The sequence below is a fragment of the Rhinatrema bivittatum genome, chromosome 14, assembly GCF_901001135.1.
Source record: "Rhinatrema bivittatum chromosome 14, aRhiBiv1.1, whole genome shotgun sequence".
Taxonomy (NCBI): domain Eukaryota; kingdom Metazoa; phylum Chordata; class Amphibia; order Gymnophiona; family Rhinatrematidae; genus Rhinatrema; species Rhinatrema bivittatum.
This window is the reverse complement of record NC_042628.1, coordinates 35,288,555-35,306,086: the sequence shown is the minus strand read 5'-3', so window position 1 is coordinate 35,306,086 and position 17,532 is coordinate 35,288,555. Positions and strand designations below refer to the sequence as shown.

The following is a 17,532-nucleotide window of genomic DNA, read 5'->3' as shown; positions in this document are numbered from 1 at the left end:
AGGCTTTCAACATCCATGCTGTCAGGGACAGGGATTGAAGGTTGGGATGGCGCAACTGACCCTGTTCCTGAGTTATGAGATTGGGAGCTACTCCCAGGCGAATGGGATCCCTGACTGAGAGATCTAGCAGTGTGGGGAACCATACTTGTCGAGGCCAATATGGGGCTATGAGTATCATGGACCCCTTGTCCTGTTGTAGCTTTACTAATGTTTTGGTTATGAGCGGTATTGGTGGATACGCGTATAACAGGCCTGAGTTCCAATGGCGGGCAAACGCGTCCTTTGGTAAGCTGTTCTGCCGGAAGAGGAGAGAGCAGTAATTGTTCACCTTGTAGTTCAGATGTGACGCAAAGAGATCTATTGTTGGTTGACCCCAGCGTTGAAATATCTTGATTGCTAACGCTGGGTCGAGGGACCACTCGTGTGGTTGAAAGTGACGGCTGAGGCGATCCGCTACTGTGTTGTGGATGCCTGCTAGGTAGGTGGCCCGTAGTAGGATTGAGTGTGCTAGGGCCCAGTCCCATATTTGAGCCGCTTCCTGGCAAAGGAGGTACGAGCCCGTACCACCCTGTTTGTTGATGTACCACATGGCTACTGTATTGTCCGTTTGGATCAGAACAGTCTTGTGTGAAAGGCAGTCCTTGAATGCATATAGAGCATAGCGTATAGCTCGAAGCTCCAGGAAATTTATCTGAAAGGAGGCTTCTTGCTTTGTCCACTTGCCCTGTGTTTTCAGATGAGCAATGTGCGCTCCCCATCCCAAGGTGGACGCATCTGTAGTTAAAGTCACTTGTGAAACTGGTTGTTGGAAAGGTAGGCCTTTGAGCAAGTTGATTGGTGATGTCCACCAGAGAAGGGAATACTTCAGCTCTGGTGTTATCTGGATGTGAGTGGACAGTGGTTGAATGGCTTGAATCCATTGAGATTTGAGTGTCCATTGCATTAGTCGCATGGTCAGTCTGGCCATGGGAGTGACGTGAACTGTTGAGGCCATGTGTCCGAGTAGGATGAGGCACTGATGAGCTGTGACTGTATATTGATTGCGAATAGAATGTACTAGGAGAACGAGCGATTGAGCCCGGTCTTTCGGAAGAAAAGCCTTTGCTGTGATGGTGTTGAGATCTGCACCTATGAACTGCAACTGGTGAGATGGTGTGAGCTGGGATTTGTCGTAATTGATGAGAAATCCCAAGGAGTGAAGCAATCTTATTGTGAGATGGAGAGAAGTGACAGCTCCGCTCTGTGTATGACTCTTGATGAGCCAATCGTCCAAGTAGGGGAACACATGTACTTGTTGCTTGTGAAGATGTGCCACCGCTACTGCTAGACACTTTGTGAACACTCGAGGTGCTGAGGCAAGGCCGAAAGGTAGCACCCTGTATTGGAAGTGTTGACCTTGTACCAGAAATCGGAGGAACTGTCGATGAGGTGGAAATATGGGAATGTGAGCGTAAGCGTCTTGAAGATCCAGAGAGCAGAGCCAATCTCCTTTTTGAAGAAGAGGTAGCATGGTGCCTAAGGACACCATCCTGAATTTTTCCTTCCTTAAAAATTTGTTGAGATTTCTTAGGTCCAGGATAGGACGTAGACCCCCGGTTTTCTTTGGAATGAGGAAATATCGGGAGTAGAATCCTGTGCCCCACTGAGGCCTGGGAACTCTTTCGATGGCCCTGGCAGTCAGGAGGGTAGATAATTCTGCTTGCAGGATTGTGTAATGATGAGACACTGTCCAAGACGGCATAGGGGGATTGTCTTTTGGTACAGTGAGGAAGTCCAAGTGGTACCCCTGAGATATGATTGAGAGTACCCATTGGTCCGTAGTGATGGAGGTCCAAGTTTGAAGATGGTGAGCAACTCGGCCTCCAACCGGTACTTGTGGATAGGGATTTTGATAATGACTCATGCCCTCTGGTTGAACTTCAAAATCCGGAAGTGGACGCCGCAGGCGGAGGTTGTTGAGGCCTAGCAGGTCTTTGGCGAGGCTGAGACCGTTGAGCAGGTCTTTGTTGTCTGGGCCTGGCTACTGGTGGATAATACCGCCTAGGGCGGTAATATGGCTTTCTTTGTTCCCTTCTTGGAGGCCTCCTTGAAGGTTGATGTACCTCTTGTGGCAGCTGAGAAAGCTGTTTGAGGGTTTCTGTATGGTCCTTGATGGTGGCTACTGCCTCCTTGACCTTATCGCCAAAGAGGTTCTCCCCTAAGCAGGGCAGGTCCGCCAAGCGCTCCTGTACCTCTGGTCTCAGCTCTGAAGATTTAAGCCAGGCCCATCTTCTCGCTGTTATTCCAGCTGCAGATAATCTGGAGGTTGTCTCGAATGAATCATACGTGGCCCGAACCTCGTGTTTCCCTGCCTCTAGGCCCTTATGTACTAGGTTTTGAAAACCTTCCTGAAGATGGTCAGGTAACTGCTGAGACAGGGATTCCACTTGCTTCCATAGGTCACGCTGGTACTGGTTCATAAAAAGCTGGTATGAATTTATTCTAGCTACCAGCATCGCAGCTTGGAAGATTTTCCGACCAAGATTGTCCAAGAACCTATTATCCTTTCCAGGAGGTATGGAGGCGTGTTGCTTTAATCTTTTGGCCTTCTTTTGGGCCGACTCGACCACCACTGACTGGTGCGGTAGTTGAGTTTTTTGGAACCCCGGGATGGGTTGTACTAGGTAAGTGGCATCCGCCCGCTTATTAACAGCTGCCACCGACCCAGGGTGTTCCCATATCCTGTACATAAGTTCTTGTAAAACTTCATGAACAGGAATAGCAAGAATTTCCTTGGGAGGGTCTACGAATTGAAGCACCTCCAAGGTTTTTTGCCTGCTGTCCACTTCAGAGATGAGAGAAAAGGGAATTGTTTGAGACATCTCCTTAATAAAGTTGGAGAAAGAGAGATCCTCCGGTGGTGACTTTCTTCTATCTTCTGGGGGAGAAGGCTCAGAAAGGAGGTCTTCATCCGAGGAGAAATCTTCGTCACTATCATCCAGAGGGAGCTCCAACGGCCTAGTAGGCTTAGTTGGCATTTCAGAAAGTGGAGTCTGAGGTCTGAGGGGTGGTGGGACACCCGAAGGACCTGGTATTGGCTCTTGACTGTCATCTACATCTATAGGTTGTGGTGGAGATGAGAAGCAATGTATTAGTGAGTCCAGCTTGTCCATTAATGGTTGAAAAATGGACTCTTGAAAAGGCATCGAGGGTGCCATCGGGATCGATGGCCGTGGTGGAATCGATGGTACCCGGGGAATCGGCAATGCTGAATCCGGTGGCTGCGGCCTAGGTAGAACCGGTAATGGAATCGGCGCCATCGAGGAGAGCGGTGATTTTCTTGGCATCGGTAGTGAAGGAATCGGTGATGGAACCGGAGATCCTCCTATGACCGGTGTCGATGGCAGAACCGGAGTGGCAGGCCGTGGCATCGCCTCGATAAAGGCATCCTTAACCGCTTGACGTATGTAACTGTCAAGTTCCGCCCGCATGGATGATGTGAACAGAGCACCCATGGGGGGAGGCGGTGGCGGCGACAGTAGTACGACCTCAGGGCCCTGAGGAGGTACGATTCCTTCCGCCGGAATCGGCGAGGGTTGGCCTGTCGGTGGCTCGGAAGCCTTACTTTGGAGCCGGGCTTTCTTACTCGGTGCCCCGTCCTCCGCCGATGGCTCGCCGGGTATCGGAGCGATGGTTGCTGGTTGCGGCCTGCGATGCCGATGGCGATGTTTATCTTTTTCGCGCCCTTTTTCGCTACTCGATGTGGACGCTCTGGACGATGGTGAGGGGGAGGAAAAAGGAGCGTCTCCCGAGTCACCGGAGTGACGTTTCTTCAAGACCACTTTCCTAATCGCCCCAGCCGGAGACGATTGTGTGGAAGTAGACGGAGCAGTAATCAGTTGAATTTTGAATAATTGCTCCATCTTGTCCATCCGTAGACGTCGACCTTTCGAGGTCATCGTAGCGCATAAGGGACAATTTTTTACATCATGACCTTCACCAAGGCAAAGTACACAGTCTTGGTGAGGGTCTGTAATAGACATATTTCTCGCGCATTTCGGACATTTTTTAAAACCTGTAGCCATTTTGTGGCCGGGCAGCCGTCGACGGCCTAAGGCTCAGGTAAATTTTGTTTTTAATCGAAAAAACGGCACGGAACCGCGAGAACGGGAAAAACTCACCGCGATGATCAAACTAAGGGAGACCCTCTGCGGTTGAAGTTTTTTAAAGCTTTCCGTAAGGAAAATATGTGGAGAATCCCACAGGACTCCTGATAACCGCGAGGCTAATTGCTTCGCGGAAAAAAGAAGACTAAAGGGAGACCCCTGTGGCAGGGAATATCATGACATGCTGGGCATGCTCAGTAGGCACTCTGGTGCCAGTCAAAAGTTTCATAGAAACTTTTACAGAAGTTTTCCGTACATAGGGCTCCATTACCGATGTCACCCATATGTGAGGACTAGCATCCTGCTTGTCCTGGGATAAGATATGTTTTTAAATGCAATGAAAAAAATTATTTTTGAAAAATAGCAAGGGTGAATGATGGGGAGGACCGGGGTATCTCCGCTTAGAGAAGTCTTACACTTTCCCGGCGTGCTGACTCCCAAAAGATTAGTGCTTATCTCGCATTATTCTTGTTTTGTTTTTTTTCACCTAAAAATTGTTTGATATCCTGTCCTTTTTCTTGTGTGGAGCATTAGATTGTTGGACAGTACACAGAACTATTGGTTTGAGTTTATTTTTTGCATGACATAAAGTGCCCCCAAGATGTTCTCCCTAGGAAAACAAAACTCCTCTTTCTCCTGTGGATCCAAGCAGGTTCTTCACACACTTAATGGAGTCCAATGGGAACAAGGGAGATTCCATCACCTGCTAGCAGACTTAAACAAGCATGCAATGGTTGAAAATTAAATACACTAAACCTTTCCCACAGAGGAGACCATTGCATCAATAGCCGCCCCTTTCTGGGAACCTTTCCCACTGGGAATTTACTGAAACCAGCTAGAGAAGCCTGAGAAAAATTTCCAGGGATGTAGCTGACCCAGACTAGGGACTGCATATTATGGGGTGGTATTCTGTGCAGACAGGTCAAAAGGGACCACGATTATTGATCCTTTCAGCAATTGGAGTGGCCATGACAAAGACATCCATGATGTTGGAGATTTTTCCTTGCATTCCTCTGCAACACTGAAATAATGCAGGGACTAAGAGAGCAAAAGGTCAGTCTATTAAGGCCCTCAAGGGAATCCCCTGAAAATACCTGTACCAATGTTCTTGGCCTTTGCCACCCTGGGTTCCAACTGAGGGCAATGATACTGGGAAATTGCAGAGAGTTCCTACAACTGTACCCCGCCCTTTATAAAATACTTGTAGAACTATGGCAAAAAAAAAAAAAAGAAATCTCTGAAATACAGTGTAGAGCCAGAAGGAATTATTCTTCACAGAGGAATCCTGCACTACTGTTGCTGCCGCTGCAGTGGCCTAAGAGGGACTGAGAGATTCAAACCAGTCTCTCAGGGTCAAGAAATGGAGAACAAACACCCCTGTATTGCAGCAGCCATAAGACAACTGCAAAAACCAAACAACCAGCCTCTCAGGGCTATGGGAGGAGGACCAACACCCCCCCCCCCCCCCTCCGGAAAAAAACTGGGCGGGCGTCTGGACTGATCCTTGGTACTACAGGAACGAAAATTATCAGGTAAGAACTAATTTTCCTTTCCTTGTACGTACCCAGATCAGTCCAGACTCCTGGGATGTATCAGAGCTTTCTTACCGGGGATGGGATCTGGAGAGGCCTGCTCTAAGCACTGCTTCTTTAAAACCTCCTTCACCCGGTGCCTGAACATCCAGTCTGTAGTGTCTGGCAATGGTACAGGCACTGCTTCTTTAAAACCTCACTCCTGGGATGTACCAGAGCTTTCTTACCGGGGATGGGATCTGGAGAGGCCCGCTCTAAGCACTGCTTCTTTAAAACCTCCTTCACCCGGTGCCTGAACATCCAGTCTGTAGTGTCTGGCAAAGGTATGCAAAGACTTCCAAGTCGCTGACCATTATCATTTTCGTTCAAACTAGAGTGCTCTGGGGCTAAAATAGGAGGTGATAAACATTCAATATGCTCCCCTCCGTCTGACCGCGAGCCAACGCGATCGTCGTTTAAATTCAAAATGGCCGCCGCTGCCCCACGATTCGGAGACGGGGCCGTTATAGGTAAGGAAATCAGCTGTGAAGCATTTAAATTGCGCGTACGTGGCAACTGCCGTTTTCTGCCAGTAAGAGGTAGCTCAGATGGCCCTTCACCGCCAGAAACGCAGCGCAAGCACAGACTGTCTCTGGAGAGCCGTGCTGCCGGCTCTCCACAGGCAGAACAGCGACAACTGCGTGGCATCACAAAAAAAAAATTAATAAGCAGCTCTAAAAAAAAGAAAGGCTTGAAATAGATTTGTCTTGTGTCCTTCCCAATATTAAAATTTGCCTTGAACTTAACAGTTTTTTTTTTGGGGGGGGGGGGGGGTTTAAACTGCTATACAGTTAATGGAGCTTTCTCTTCAGGGGAATGAAACCTCCCTGGAAATCAACAAAAAATCTCTAAGCTCCCTTCAGAGGCATATAAACTTCTCTGGCACTGAAAGGGGGAGGGACCGGCCCACCGGTAAATCCCCTCTTTGCCCAGGAATAATTAAAGTCTTCCAGGTGTCAAGGCCAATGGACACAGCATCAAATTAATTCTAAATTCTTTTTTTTTTAAACATACGAAGATCTAGTCAAAGATCAGCCAGGGACAAAAAAACTCCCTTCACTACAAATAAAGGTTAATTTACTCAGCTGACCAAAGTAACAGGACCGCAGGGGATGTCTTCCTTCACCGCTGGAGTCAGAGGAATACTGGAGGATCGCAGGAGGCTCCCTAGGATATGGGAGGTGCTTAGAACTTTGACCTCTGACTCCACCTGCTGGAAGGGAGACATAATCCTACTGTCTGGACTGATCCTGGTACGTACAGGGAATTTATTTTTTTTTACAGTCTGAGCACAGCAGCGGAAAACTACGACCCCTCGGCAGTCAGAGGAGGGGGAGACGAAAACTGGACTACCAGACTCGGTCCCCACACCTGGAAGCGATAACGGACACAGGCTTTGCACTGCAAAAGGGGCAAAGCCTCCCCTAAGTCCGGCAAGAGCCAGGAGACGGAGCCGTCTCCTGAATTCAAAATCTACAAACTTCCTGACTAACTTTTACTTTTTATTTGACAGGAAGAAAAACACAATATCCCTAAGGAATAAGTACTTGCTTGATCCCAGAAGAAATGAAGAAAAGAAGGCTGACTAGCCTAGGTCAGGAGACCGAAGGGTGAACTGCTGCACCTGCTGGAGACAGACAAATACTGAAGGGTTATAGGATAGGCTCTGTCCTCATATAGGATATCCTTTCAGTTTTAGTCTGTCCCCACCTGCTGGAAAGGAGGCTCAACCCACAGTCTGGACTGATCCGGGTACGTACAGGGAATTCAAATTTGTTTCAAATTTGACAAGTTACTTTCGAGGTACAACTTGATACATTGTTACCTTTATTGCAAATCTGATCACTCACATACTTTTTGGTTTCTTTTAAAATATGCATAGGTCTGTCACACACTTTTTTACACTGTTTCAGATTGATGTTGCCTATAGACTCCCACATTTATTTCGCATGTTTTAACGTTATGTCCTTTGTTCCTTCCTTGTTTTACATTCACTTTTTATGTGAGGTTTATGATCCTGTTTTTATTCATTTATTTATTTTATGTGTTGTTGATTTTATGCCATTGTTTTATGTTTTTTTATACATGTTTTTATTTATTTATGATTTCAAATTAGATCATTTATATATGTATGTTTGTTTATAGCCCCTGAGGCAGCCACTAGGAAGTGGCGAAACTCAGCCTGAGTCGGGCAGTTTTATTGTTTTCATACGTCTCCAGCCATTAAAGATATTGAAAAAGACATTCTTTGGCATCTACTTTCTTACGTTTGCTTACGGCTTTTCTAGATTGCCTACCTTGTTGTTTTTTGGACCCCTACCATTTGCTGGAGACAGAGAATACTGGCATGCTGAGTGCAGTTTGGGACCCTATAAGGGGTGATGTCAGCAAACCTATTGTTCTTTGTCGCCATCTGCTAGTTGGGGAGCATAACTTATGCATCTGGATTGGTCTGGCTAGATGATGAGGAAGATCAAATTTCATACTCAGCTTTACTTCAAATTCCTTTTAACCAAACTCTGCAGAAGGTACTTATAATATAAGTCAGCTTTGGCAGGTACAGGGAGATCTTCTTGCACAATGAAGATATTTCCCAAACAGATATTGAACAATCACATAATTAAGATCAGTGCCTTGTCTTTCCAATAGCTTTCATTTCTTTCATAGCTCACCTAGGAATAGTAGCACCCTTTTGGGGGCAAATTACATACCTTTCTCTACAGCCTCTGCTTCATCGTCTACATCTTCTTTATGGCTTTCCATATCAGTTACTAGTACCTCATACATCTCCTTGGCTATGCGTGACGGATGATGTTTGCCAGCTTCCAGAAAGGCCATATCCATCTGGATGTCATTGCCTTGAATTTCATAGAACAATCCTGGGGCAGATAAGAAGCAAATTAAACAGGATTCACAAAAAGTCATACTTAGGTTTTTGGGGTCACAGAGAGGCAGAGTCTCAGTTAGTCCTCATTTTCTACAGCAATGCTTCATGCATAGGTGCTGTACATTTGTATAACCTTGTTACCAAATTATATTCTCTGCATACTTTCTAACACCAAAGGAAAATTAGTTTCTTACCTGATAATTTTCGTTCCTGCAGTACCACGGATCAGTCCAGACTCCTGGGTTTTGGCCCCCCCCGCCCCCTAGCAGATGGAGACAGAGAAGTTTTCAAAACAAAACTCCACCTTATATATGTTGTGGTTTTGATGTGTTGGAGTGGATTCTTGGGTACTGCGGTAATGGCCACTCCCATGGGGAGAAGCCCCATGAGGAACCGCAGTACTAGGCTAGACTCTATACACGCAGACACAGAGAATTGTATTTATTATACAGCTTGGTGGTACTGCCCAGAGGGCGGCAGCAGTGAGGTAACCCAGTAGAAGTAGTCCAGGGATCCTCAGCAGAGGAGACCAGTCCCACACTCGAGTAGATGGTAGGCAGTGCAGGGTAGTAGAGGAAAGTCCCGGATGCAGACTCCAAGCACTGAAGCTGAAGGTGAGACAGACTGACTGTCAGGTCGATACAGCAAGGCCGCGTTAGAAAGAGTGCGGCAGTGCCAGGCGCACCCTCGTTCCCCACACGCACAGTCCTGCTCACATACCGCTCGATACTCTATTTAAATTGCTTGCAAATGCAAGCCGCGTCTGCGAAGCGTTAGGCGAAGGGTTAGGCCCACGCAACCCATTTTACTGTTTAGGCGCTTAATACAGCGCCTATACAGTATCCTGGGTGCGCTGGTACCTGTCATTTCAAATGTCATTTCAACTGACATTTGAAATGACAGGTACCAGGAAGTGGATGGTTCCCCCCCTCCCGAAGCAAGGCTCAGGCGAAAATTAAAACAAAAGTGTAAAAAACAAAAGTGTAAAAAAAGTTAACTTACTGGTGGGAGCCGGCGGGCGAGCGTTCGAGGCGGTAGCCGGCGGGCTGTCATCGAGGCGGGTGGGCGTGCGTTCATCCAGGCGCGGCGGGAGCCGGCGGGCGCGCGTTTATCCAGGCGGTGGCGGTGGGAACCGGCGGGCGCCCGTTTATCCAGGCGGCGGCGGTGGGAGCCGGCGGGCACGCGTTCATCCGGCGGGCTGTCATCGAGGCGGGAGCCGGCGGGCGGGTGATTGTCAGCCCTCTCCCCTCCTCCCGAAGCAAGGCGCGAAAGCAGCCTTGCTCCAGGAGGAGGGGAGAGAGGACTGGCAGTGTGAAGCGACCAAGCGACTTACTTTTTTTTGCAGCCCTCCGGAGGAGACGGCCATCAGCAGAAATGGATCGCTGCTCCCGGCAAAGATGGACGCCTGCATGGGAGAAAGCGGCCCCTGTGCGTGCAATTGGCCGCTCAAGACGTGACGTCACGACGTTTGGCGTCATGGCATGTGACGTCACATCTTGAGCGGCCAATTGCATGCACAGGGGCAGCTTTCCCCCGTGCAGGTGTCCATCTTCGCCGGGACGCAGGGGAGGGGAGCCGCGATCCGTTTCTGCTGATGGCTGTCTCCTCCGGAGGGCTGCAAAAAAAAGTAAGTCGCTTGGTCGCTTCACACTGCCAGTCCTCTCTCCCCTCCTCCCGGAGCAAGGCTGCTTTTCGCGCCTTGCCTCGGGAGGAGGGGTGAGGGACTGGCCATCCCGAGCATAGGATTGCCCGTCCTCTCTCCCCTCTCTCTCTTGCAACTTTTATTTTCGATTTTTTTTGCTTTTGTTGCTTCGGGAGGAGGGGAGAGGACTGGGGCTGCCCCGGAGACCAGCACCCATGGACGCAGCCAGGGCAGGAGAGCGGGGGCTGGGGGAAAGTTTGCCGCCTACCCTTACCCCTGCCTCTAACGCAGGGGTAGGGGTAGGCGGTAAGTTAGCAGGTTAAACACGCGGCAAAACGGCAGGGTAAAAAAGGGATAGTCGGGGCGCGCATTACTGGATGGTAGGGAATAGCTAATTCGATCGTTTGCATGCAATATACATGCCGCGTGCGGAAGGGGTTGCCCGGGGATTTTAGGACGTGGTAGGAGTAGGTTAAAGGGGATAGTGTATCGCAGGAAGGGCTAACGCGGCCGGAAAGTGAGTAGAACGCGAGTTAGGAGTGGGGTAAACGCGGCCACACTTTACTGGATCGATCTGAATGTTAGTTACTCACTGAAGTAGATAGCTGTATTGATGAAGATCCTGGCAGGCAGAAGTAGATCAGTAAGGCAACAGAGTAGGAAGAGCAGGCCCTCGAAGAGCAAGTACCCAATATCCCAGATAGGTACCTGTAAGAGAGCATAAGGGCCCCCGAGGAGCGGGTACCCAGGTTAGCGATGAATTACTCCGAAGGGCAGAGAGAGAGCTTCTTGCGGCAGCAAGGAAGTGGCAGAGCAGCTTAGACCGGAGGCATTCCAATCCTTTCCAATCCTTGCTAACTCGGTTTGTTAGCAAATGAAGGGCAGGCTAAATACCCGGATGTCGTGACATCACTCGGAGGGGACGCCCCCGAGTTCCCGCCATGACATGGATAAAGATGTGGGTGGCATGCGTGCACGCACCCTAGGAGGCCCTCAGGAGAAACATGGCGAACACTCTCGCCGTTGCCATTCTGGGGATGCCGAAGAGAGCAGCATGAAGATGCGGCAGCAGCCATCTTCCCAAGGCTTGAGGAGAGAGAAGGAAGAAAGGTGAGGCATAGAGGACGCAACAATATAGGATGGTGCCACCTACAGTCCGGCAGTATTACTCAATGTCAAAGCAGAAAAGCTCTCAAAAAACCACCATAACTATGTACAATAACCCTTTAACAAGAAAAAGAAATAACCGGTTCACTTAACCCTCCTAAGAACTGAACCTGTAGAGCCACTTGAGGACGGTCAATCCAATTTCTGCAGATCTGAAAATAAATCAATCAAAAACTGAGCGGACTCTCCCTTACTTCCATGCGTTCCCCGGGCAGGACTCTAGACTGATCCGTGGTATTACAGGAACGAAAATCATCAGGTAAGAAACTAATTTTCCTTTCCTTGTACGTACCCAGATCAGTCCAGACTCCTGGGATGTACCAGAGCTTTCTTACCGGGGATGGGATCTGGAGAGGCCCGCTCTAAGCACTGCTTCTTTAAAACCTCCTTCACCCGGTGCCTGAACATCCAGTCTGTAGTGTCTGGCAAAGGTATGCAAAGACTTCCAAGTCGCTGACCATTTGACACTCCGCCCAAGAAGCTGCCTATGAACGGTTAAAATGAACCTGAAGACCAAATGGTACAGGCTTACCACGAAGCAAATATGCCGAGCCTTTCAACCAGCGCAAAATCGTAACTTTAGATGCCATATTTATTCGTTTCGGACTATCCCACAGTACAAAAAGATGGTCCGTCACACGAAACGTGTTAGAAACTTCCAGATAACGCAACAACGCCCGACGAACATTCAGCTTCCATAAGCCTTTAGACATAGGGTCTGACCGGTCCAAAACGACGGAAGCTCCACTGCCTGATTCACGTGAAAAGCAGACACCACCTTCGGAAGAAAGGAAGGAACCGTCCGCAAGGACCCACCAGAATCCGAAATTCTCAGAAACGGCTCCCTACAGGATAGAGCTCTGATACCCTGCGAGCAGATGTGATAGCAATAAGGAAAATCACCTTTAACATGAGATCCTTTATTGTAGTCGTTTTCAGAGGCTCAAAGGGCGCCATACACAGAGCTGAGAGAACCAAGTTCAGATTCCAAGAAGGACAAGGGTGCCTGATCGGGGGACGTAAATTCTTTGCCCCCGTTAGGAAACGAGCCACATCGGGGTGAGCAGCCAACACCACGCCTTGAATGGAACCGCGCAAACAACCAAGAGCTGCCACCTGAACCCTCTGGGAACTACACGATAAGCCCTTGGCGAATCCGGATTGTAAGAAACCTAAAATATGCGACACCGAAGACCGAGTAGGAACAATTGCCCGGTCCACGCACCAAGATTCAAAGATTCTCCACACGCGCACATACATGAGGTTGATGGATGTCTTGTGCGACCGGAGAAGTGTTGCCACCACAGTATTCTAATATCCTTTGCTCTCAAAAGCCATACCGCTAGACAAAAGCGATCGACCTCTTCCAAACGCATGGACCCTTGATGGAGAAGGTCCGGAAGCAGTGGCAACTGCAGGGGACCCACCACTGCTAGACGGACCAAGGCCGTCTCAGCCACTCTGGAGCTACAAGGATGACTTCTGCTCGGGGTATCTCCTCTCTCCTGAGCACTTTGCCTATCCGCGGCCAAGGAAGGAAAACGTACAGCAGCACGTCAGTCAGCCAGGGCAGCACCAGGGCATCTACCCCTTCTGCTCCTGTTTCTCTGTGGCGACCGAAGAAGCGTGGAGCCTTGGCCTTCTGAAACTTTGCCATGAGATCCAGGCGGGGTACGCCCCAAGTGTCGCATATGAGCTGGAAAGCTTCGTCTGCGAGCTCCCATTCCCCGGGATCGAGGGGGTGCAGACTGAGAAAGTTTGCCTAAACGTTGTCAACTTCTTTTATGGGAGACGCTGCAATACTTACTAAATGCTTCTCCGCCCAGCTGATCAGCTGCCGGGCTTCCTTGGCCACTGGCTAGCTCTTGGTTCCCCCTTGGTGATTGATATAAGCCACCATGGTCACATTGTCGGAAAGAATTCTGCCTGACTTCCCCTGGAGGAGAGGGTGGAACGCTTGCAACGCTAACCACACTGCCCTGGTTTCCAGACAATTGATCAACCACTGTCCCTGCACCGACTTCCTCAGGCAAACCGCTCACCAACCGGAGAGGCTGCCGTCCGTGGTCACCACTGTCCATACGGGCACCTCCAGGGGAACTCCTTGGGATAAGTTGTCCAAGATAAGCCACCAATCAAGGCTGGAGCGCGCCATGTCCGTAAGAGGGAGAGGTAAATGAAACTATTCGGAGGCTGGATTCCAACGCAAAAGCAACACTGACTGTAAAGGACGCATATGAGCAAAGGCCCAGGGCACCAGCTCCAGGGTGGAATTCATGGAGCCAAGAACCCGCAAATAATCCCGCACACTGGGGAGTTGGTTGGCCAATAAGTCCCGCACTTGTCCTTGTGGTTTGACAATTCGGTCTGAGGTAAGGAACACTCTCCCCTGTTGAGTGTCGAATAGAGCTCCTAAAAACTCCAAAGACTGGGTGGGCACCAGTCGGCTCTTGGCTAAGTTGATCACCCAACCCAGTGATCGCAGGAGTTGAAGCACTTTGCGAATTGCCAAATGGCCAAGCGACTCCGACTTTGCCCAAATTAGCCAGTCATCCAGGTATGGATGCACCAGGAACCCCTCTCTGCGCAGATGAGCCGCCACCACAACCATTACCTTGGTAAACGTCCTGGGTGCAGTGGCAAGACCAAAGGGCAAAGCTCGAAACTGAAAATGGCGACCCATCACCAAGAACCTCAGAAACCTCTGGTGGTCGGCCCAAATGCCTATGTGAAGATACGCTTCCGTTAGGTCCAGTGACGCCAGAAACTCTCCTTGTCTTACCAAGGCAATGACTGACTATAACGTCTCCATGTGAAAACGTGGCACCCTGAGGCAGCGGTTTACATGCTTCAAATCCAGAATGGGTCGGAAGGACCCATCTTTTTGGGGACTACGAAGTAAATATAATAACGCCCTTTTCACTGCTCCGCCTCAGGATCTGGGGTGATGGTGCCGAGTTGCAGAAGGCATTGCAAGGTATCTTTTACTGCCTGTCGTTTCTCTTCGTAACCGCATGGGGAGACCAGAAACTGCTCCGGAAGGCGGTGTGCAAAATCTAAAGTGTAGCCTTGATTTATCACAGTAAGGAGCCATTGGTCCGACGACACCTTGACCCATTCCTCGAAAAACAGGGACAATCTGCCCCGACAGCTGGAACAGAGGAATGGGTTGGCCATCTCTTCATTGGGAAGACTTGGCCCCAGATGCGGACTGGGTAGCCCTGGTTCTGCCAAAGCATCAGTCACGAAAGGGCTGAGACCAGGATTGTTGGCGACTGGATGCTTGCCGAAAGGAAGAAGCTAGAGCTCTGGATGGACGAAATCTCTGATTCCCTCTGAATAGAGACCATGAAGAAAAGGAGCCTATCCTCTGGAAGTTGGTGAACCTTGTTCTCCCCCAGGGATTGAATCATATCCTCGAGTTCCTTGCCAAAAAGCAATGTACCCTTGAAAGGCAACGACCCCAGCTGAGCCTTGGAAGAAATATCTGCAGACCAGTTTCTTAACCACAGGTGCTGTCAAGCCGAGACTGCCGATAACATGGATCTGGCCTAAGTCAGTAACAGATCATAGAGTGCATCCGTACTATAAGTGATCGAAGCTTCCAGACGCCCTGCTTGCTGTGCTTCCGCATCGGAAAGACCAGCATTAGCTTGTAACTGCTGAACCCAGCGAAGGCCTGCTTGCAAGGCAAAATTGCTGCACATAGCTGCCCACACTCCTAGTGCCGAGACTTCAAACATTTTCTTGAGCTGCAGCTCCAACTGTCTATCCTGCAGGTCCTTCAGGGCTGTCGCACCCGTAACCGGGATTGTGGTCTTTTTGGTGACTGCGGACACCGCCACGTCCACCTTGGGCACCCGCAGTATGTCAATTGCTTCCTCCGGTAGAGGATATAGCTTATCCATAGCCTTGCTAACTTTCAATCCCAGATCTGGGGTATCCCATTCTCTATATAGCAAGTCCATGGCAGAAAAATGAAAAGGAAAGGAAGTAGCTGGGCCCCTCAGACCCAACAACACTGGGTCAATGGCCCCTAGCCTGGACTCCTCTGGCGGCCCATCCATGCCTAGCTCTCCGAGTATGGCAGGGATAAGTGGAGCCAACTCCTCCCTCCTAAACAGACGGACCACCTTAAGGTCGTCTCTTTCCACAATGTGAGAGCCTCATGCTGGATCCTGTGAATGTTGATCAGGGTCTGTATCCACCCCCATCAGAGGCTTGCCCTGCGGGTCCTGGTCCCCTGGGTCCGTATCCTAACCCGTGGAATCAGTATCAATCTGATGAGCCCCTGTACGCAAAGGATGCTTAGTTTTGGAGGACCCAGAGACTCCCTTAGACTTAGACCGCTTTCAAGAAAGACTTAAGATCACTAGAGGAACTTTTACCCCCAGCCTGCAGCTTCCCTTCCCTCCTGGCTTTAAAAGCCTTATGGAGAAATAAAATAAACTTCAAGGAGAAGGAGGAAGAGGAGGAGGAGTCAGAAGCCCCCTCGGGGCTATCCTCTGTTGCAGGTGAGAGAGGCTGTAAAGGTTCACTCCCTCCAGGAAACCCTGGCTGAGGAGAGAGACGAGACGGGAGATCTCTCCCCCATAGCTGCACGAGTCACTGATCTAAAAGACTCCAAAATAGCCTCTGCGAGAACGGATCTGCCTCAGCTGATCTCGGTGCAGCTGACAATGAAGGAGCTCGGGCAGCCTTGCCTTTAACCATTTTCGCGGCCCCGGAGGATCCCTCCCCCCGGGAAGACGTGCCGAGCACAGCTCCTCCCGAGAAAGACGCACGCAGGCCAGACGCACTGCAGACGAGCACAGCATCGGGCAGCGGGCCTGAGAAAGCTAAAATTCAATTCTGTAAAAAAATAGAAAAATAAGTGTGGTCCACCCAAGCTCTGAGTCAGGGAGGGAAAAGAGCCGCAGCGCCGGTAACACTGACAGAAAATGAAAGAAAATCAAAACTTTTTTTTTTTTAAAGACTTGCCCGGCAGTGGTCCACGATCCTGATCCAGCAGGGTGAAGTGAACCGGGCTTCCCGGTGTCGCACCCAGAGCTGCTAGCTTGGAACAAGAGGGCCCTCGACCTTGTAATGCAGCTGCCTCAACAACCAGCGGGGGATGTTCCCCTCAGGACCTTACAAACCCCCTGGGAGGCTCAGGACAGAAACTGCTCCTTTTTTTTTTTTTTTTTAAATCAAAGTAAAAAGGTTTTACCGACCGAAAACTCTCTAAAACTTACAGAACTCACTACTCTAACTCCACTAAGCAATCAGCACAGACTGTAGGCCTTGCACCTCCACCATCTGCTGGAGACAGAGAAATACTGCCGGACTGTAGGTGGCACCATCCTACATAAGGCGGAGTTTTGTTTTGAAAACTTCTCTGTCTCCATCTGCTGGGGGGGGTTAAAACCCAGGAGTCTGGACTGATCCGGGTATGTACAGGGAATAATATTTCAAGGACCTTTACAAGTTTCTACATGCCAAGCTTCCCAACACACAGTACAGACAGAGGTAAACTTCCCAATGGGCAGAGTAAGCACTGCAACTGCCTATGATGTGCCCTGCCATCAGAAGTAAATTCCAGCAGCTGAGTCTCTGCATGAGGCCAGCTGGCTGGCACTTCATTACAACTTTGGGGGGTGTCAACCAGCTGTCCAAATGCCTAAAGAAGGCCAGAAAGTTAAATCTCCCCTGGGTACAGAGGGAGGGGAGAAGGAAATGGAGTGACCTGAGATGGAAAAGGGGAGTAAACATATACATACAAAATAATAATGTACCTAGGAGAGTCCATGCTAGGATGCTGGTTGGCTCCATGCAGGTGGCATTTTCAAAGAAGATTTCAGCTTCATAATAACGCTCCATCAAGACTGCCACAATACCGCACATCAACAAACTGCAGGGAGTGAATAAGTGGCTAATAGGTCAGCAATGACACTGACTATTATTGAAATACTATGCATCAGCAAACTACTAACAGAGAAGTCACCATACCAATTATGAGACTGCTGCAAAAAATAGATATTTATGGGCAGAAAATGTCCACTGCTAAAGCTAATACAAAACTATCCAAGCAAGCACACAAAGTAGTGTGTATGAGTATACACAACAACTCAAGTTCAGTTA

General features: G+C 49.4%; 1 protein-coding gene across 5 annotated transcripts in view; it reads right to left on the bottom strand.

Annotated features, from left to right (window-relative positions):
- The window catches only part of CFAP70 (cilia and flagella associated protein 70), a 351,702-nt gene that overhangs the window by 57,453 nt on the left and 276,717 nt on the right, over window positions 1-17,532 (bottom strand). For all 5 annotated transcript variants that reach the window (XM_029576140.1, XM_029576137.1, XM_029576141.1 and 2 more), the window contains 2 exons: window positions 17,187-17,302; window positions 8,428-8,595 (listed from right to left, as the gene is read on the bottom strand). In XM_029576140.1, coding sequence (XP_029432000.1) covers window positions 8,428-8,595; window positions 17,187-17,302 — 284 coding nt within the window. The remainder of the gene's footprint in view (window positions 1-8,427; window positions 8,596-17,186; window positions 17,303-17,532) is intronic.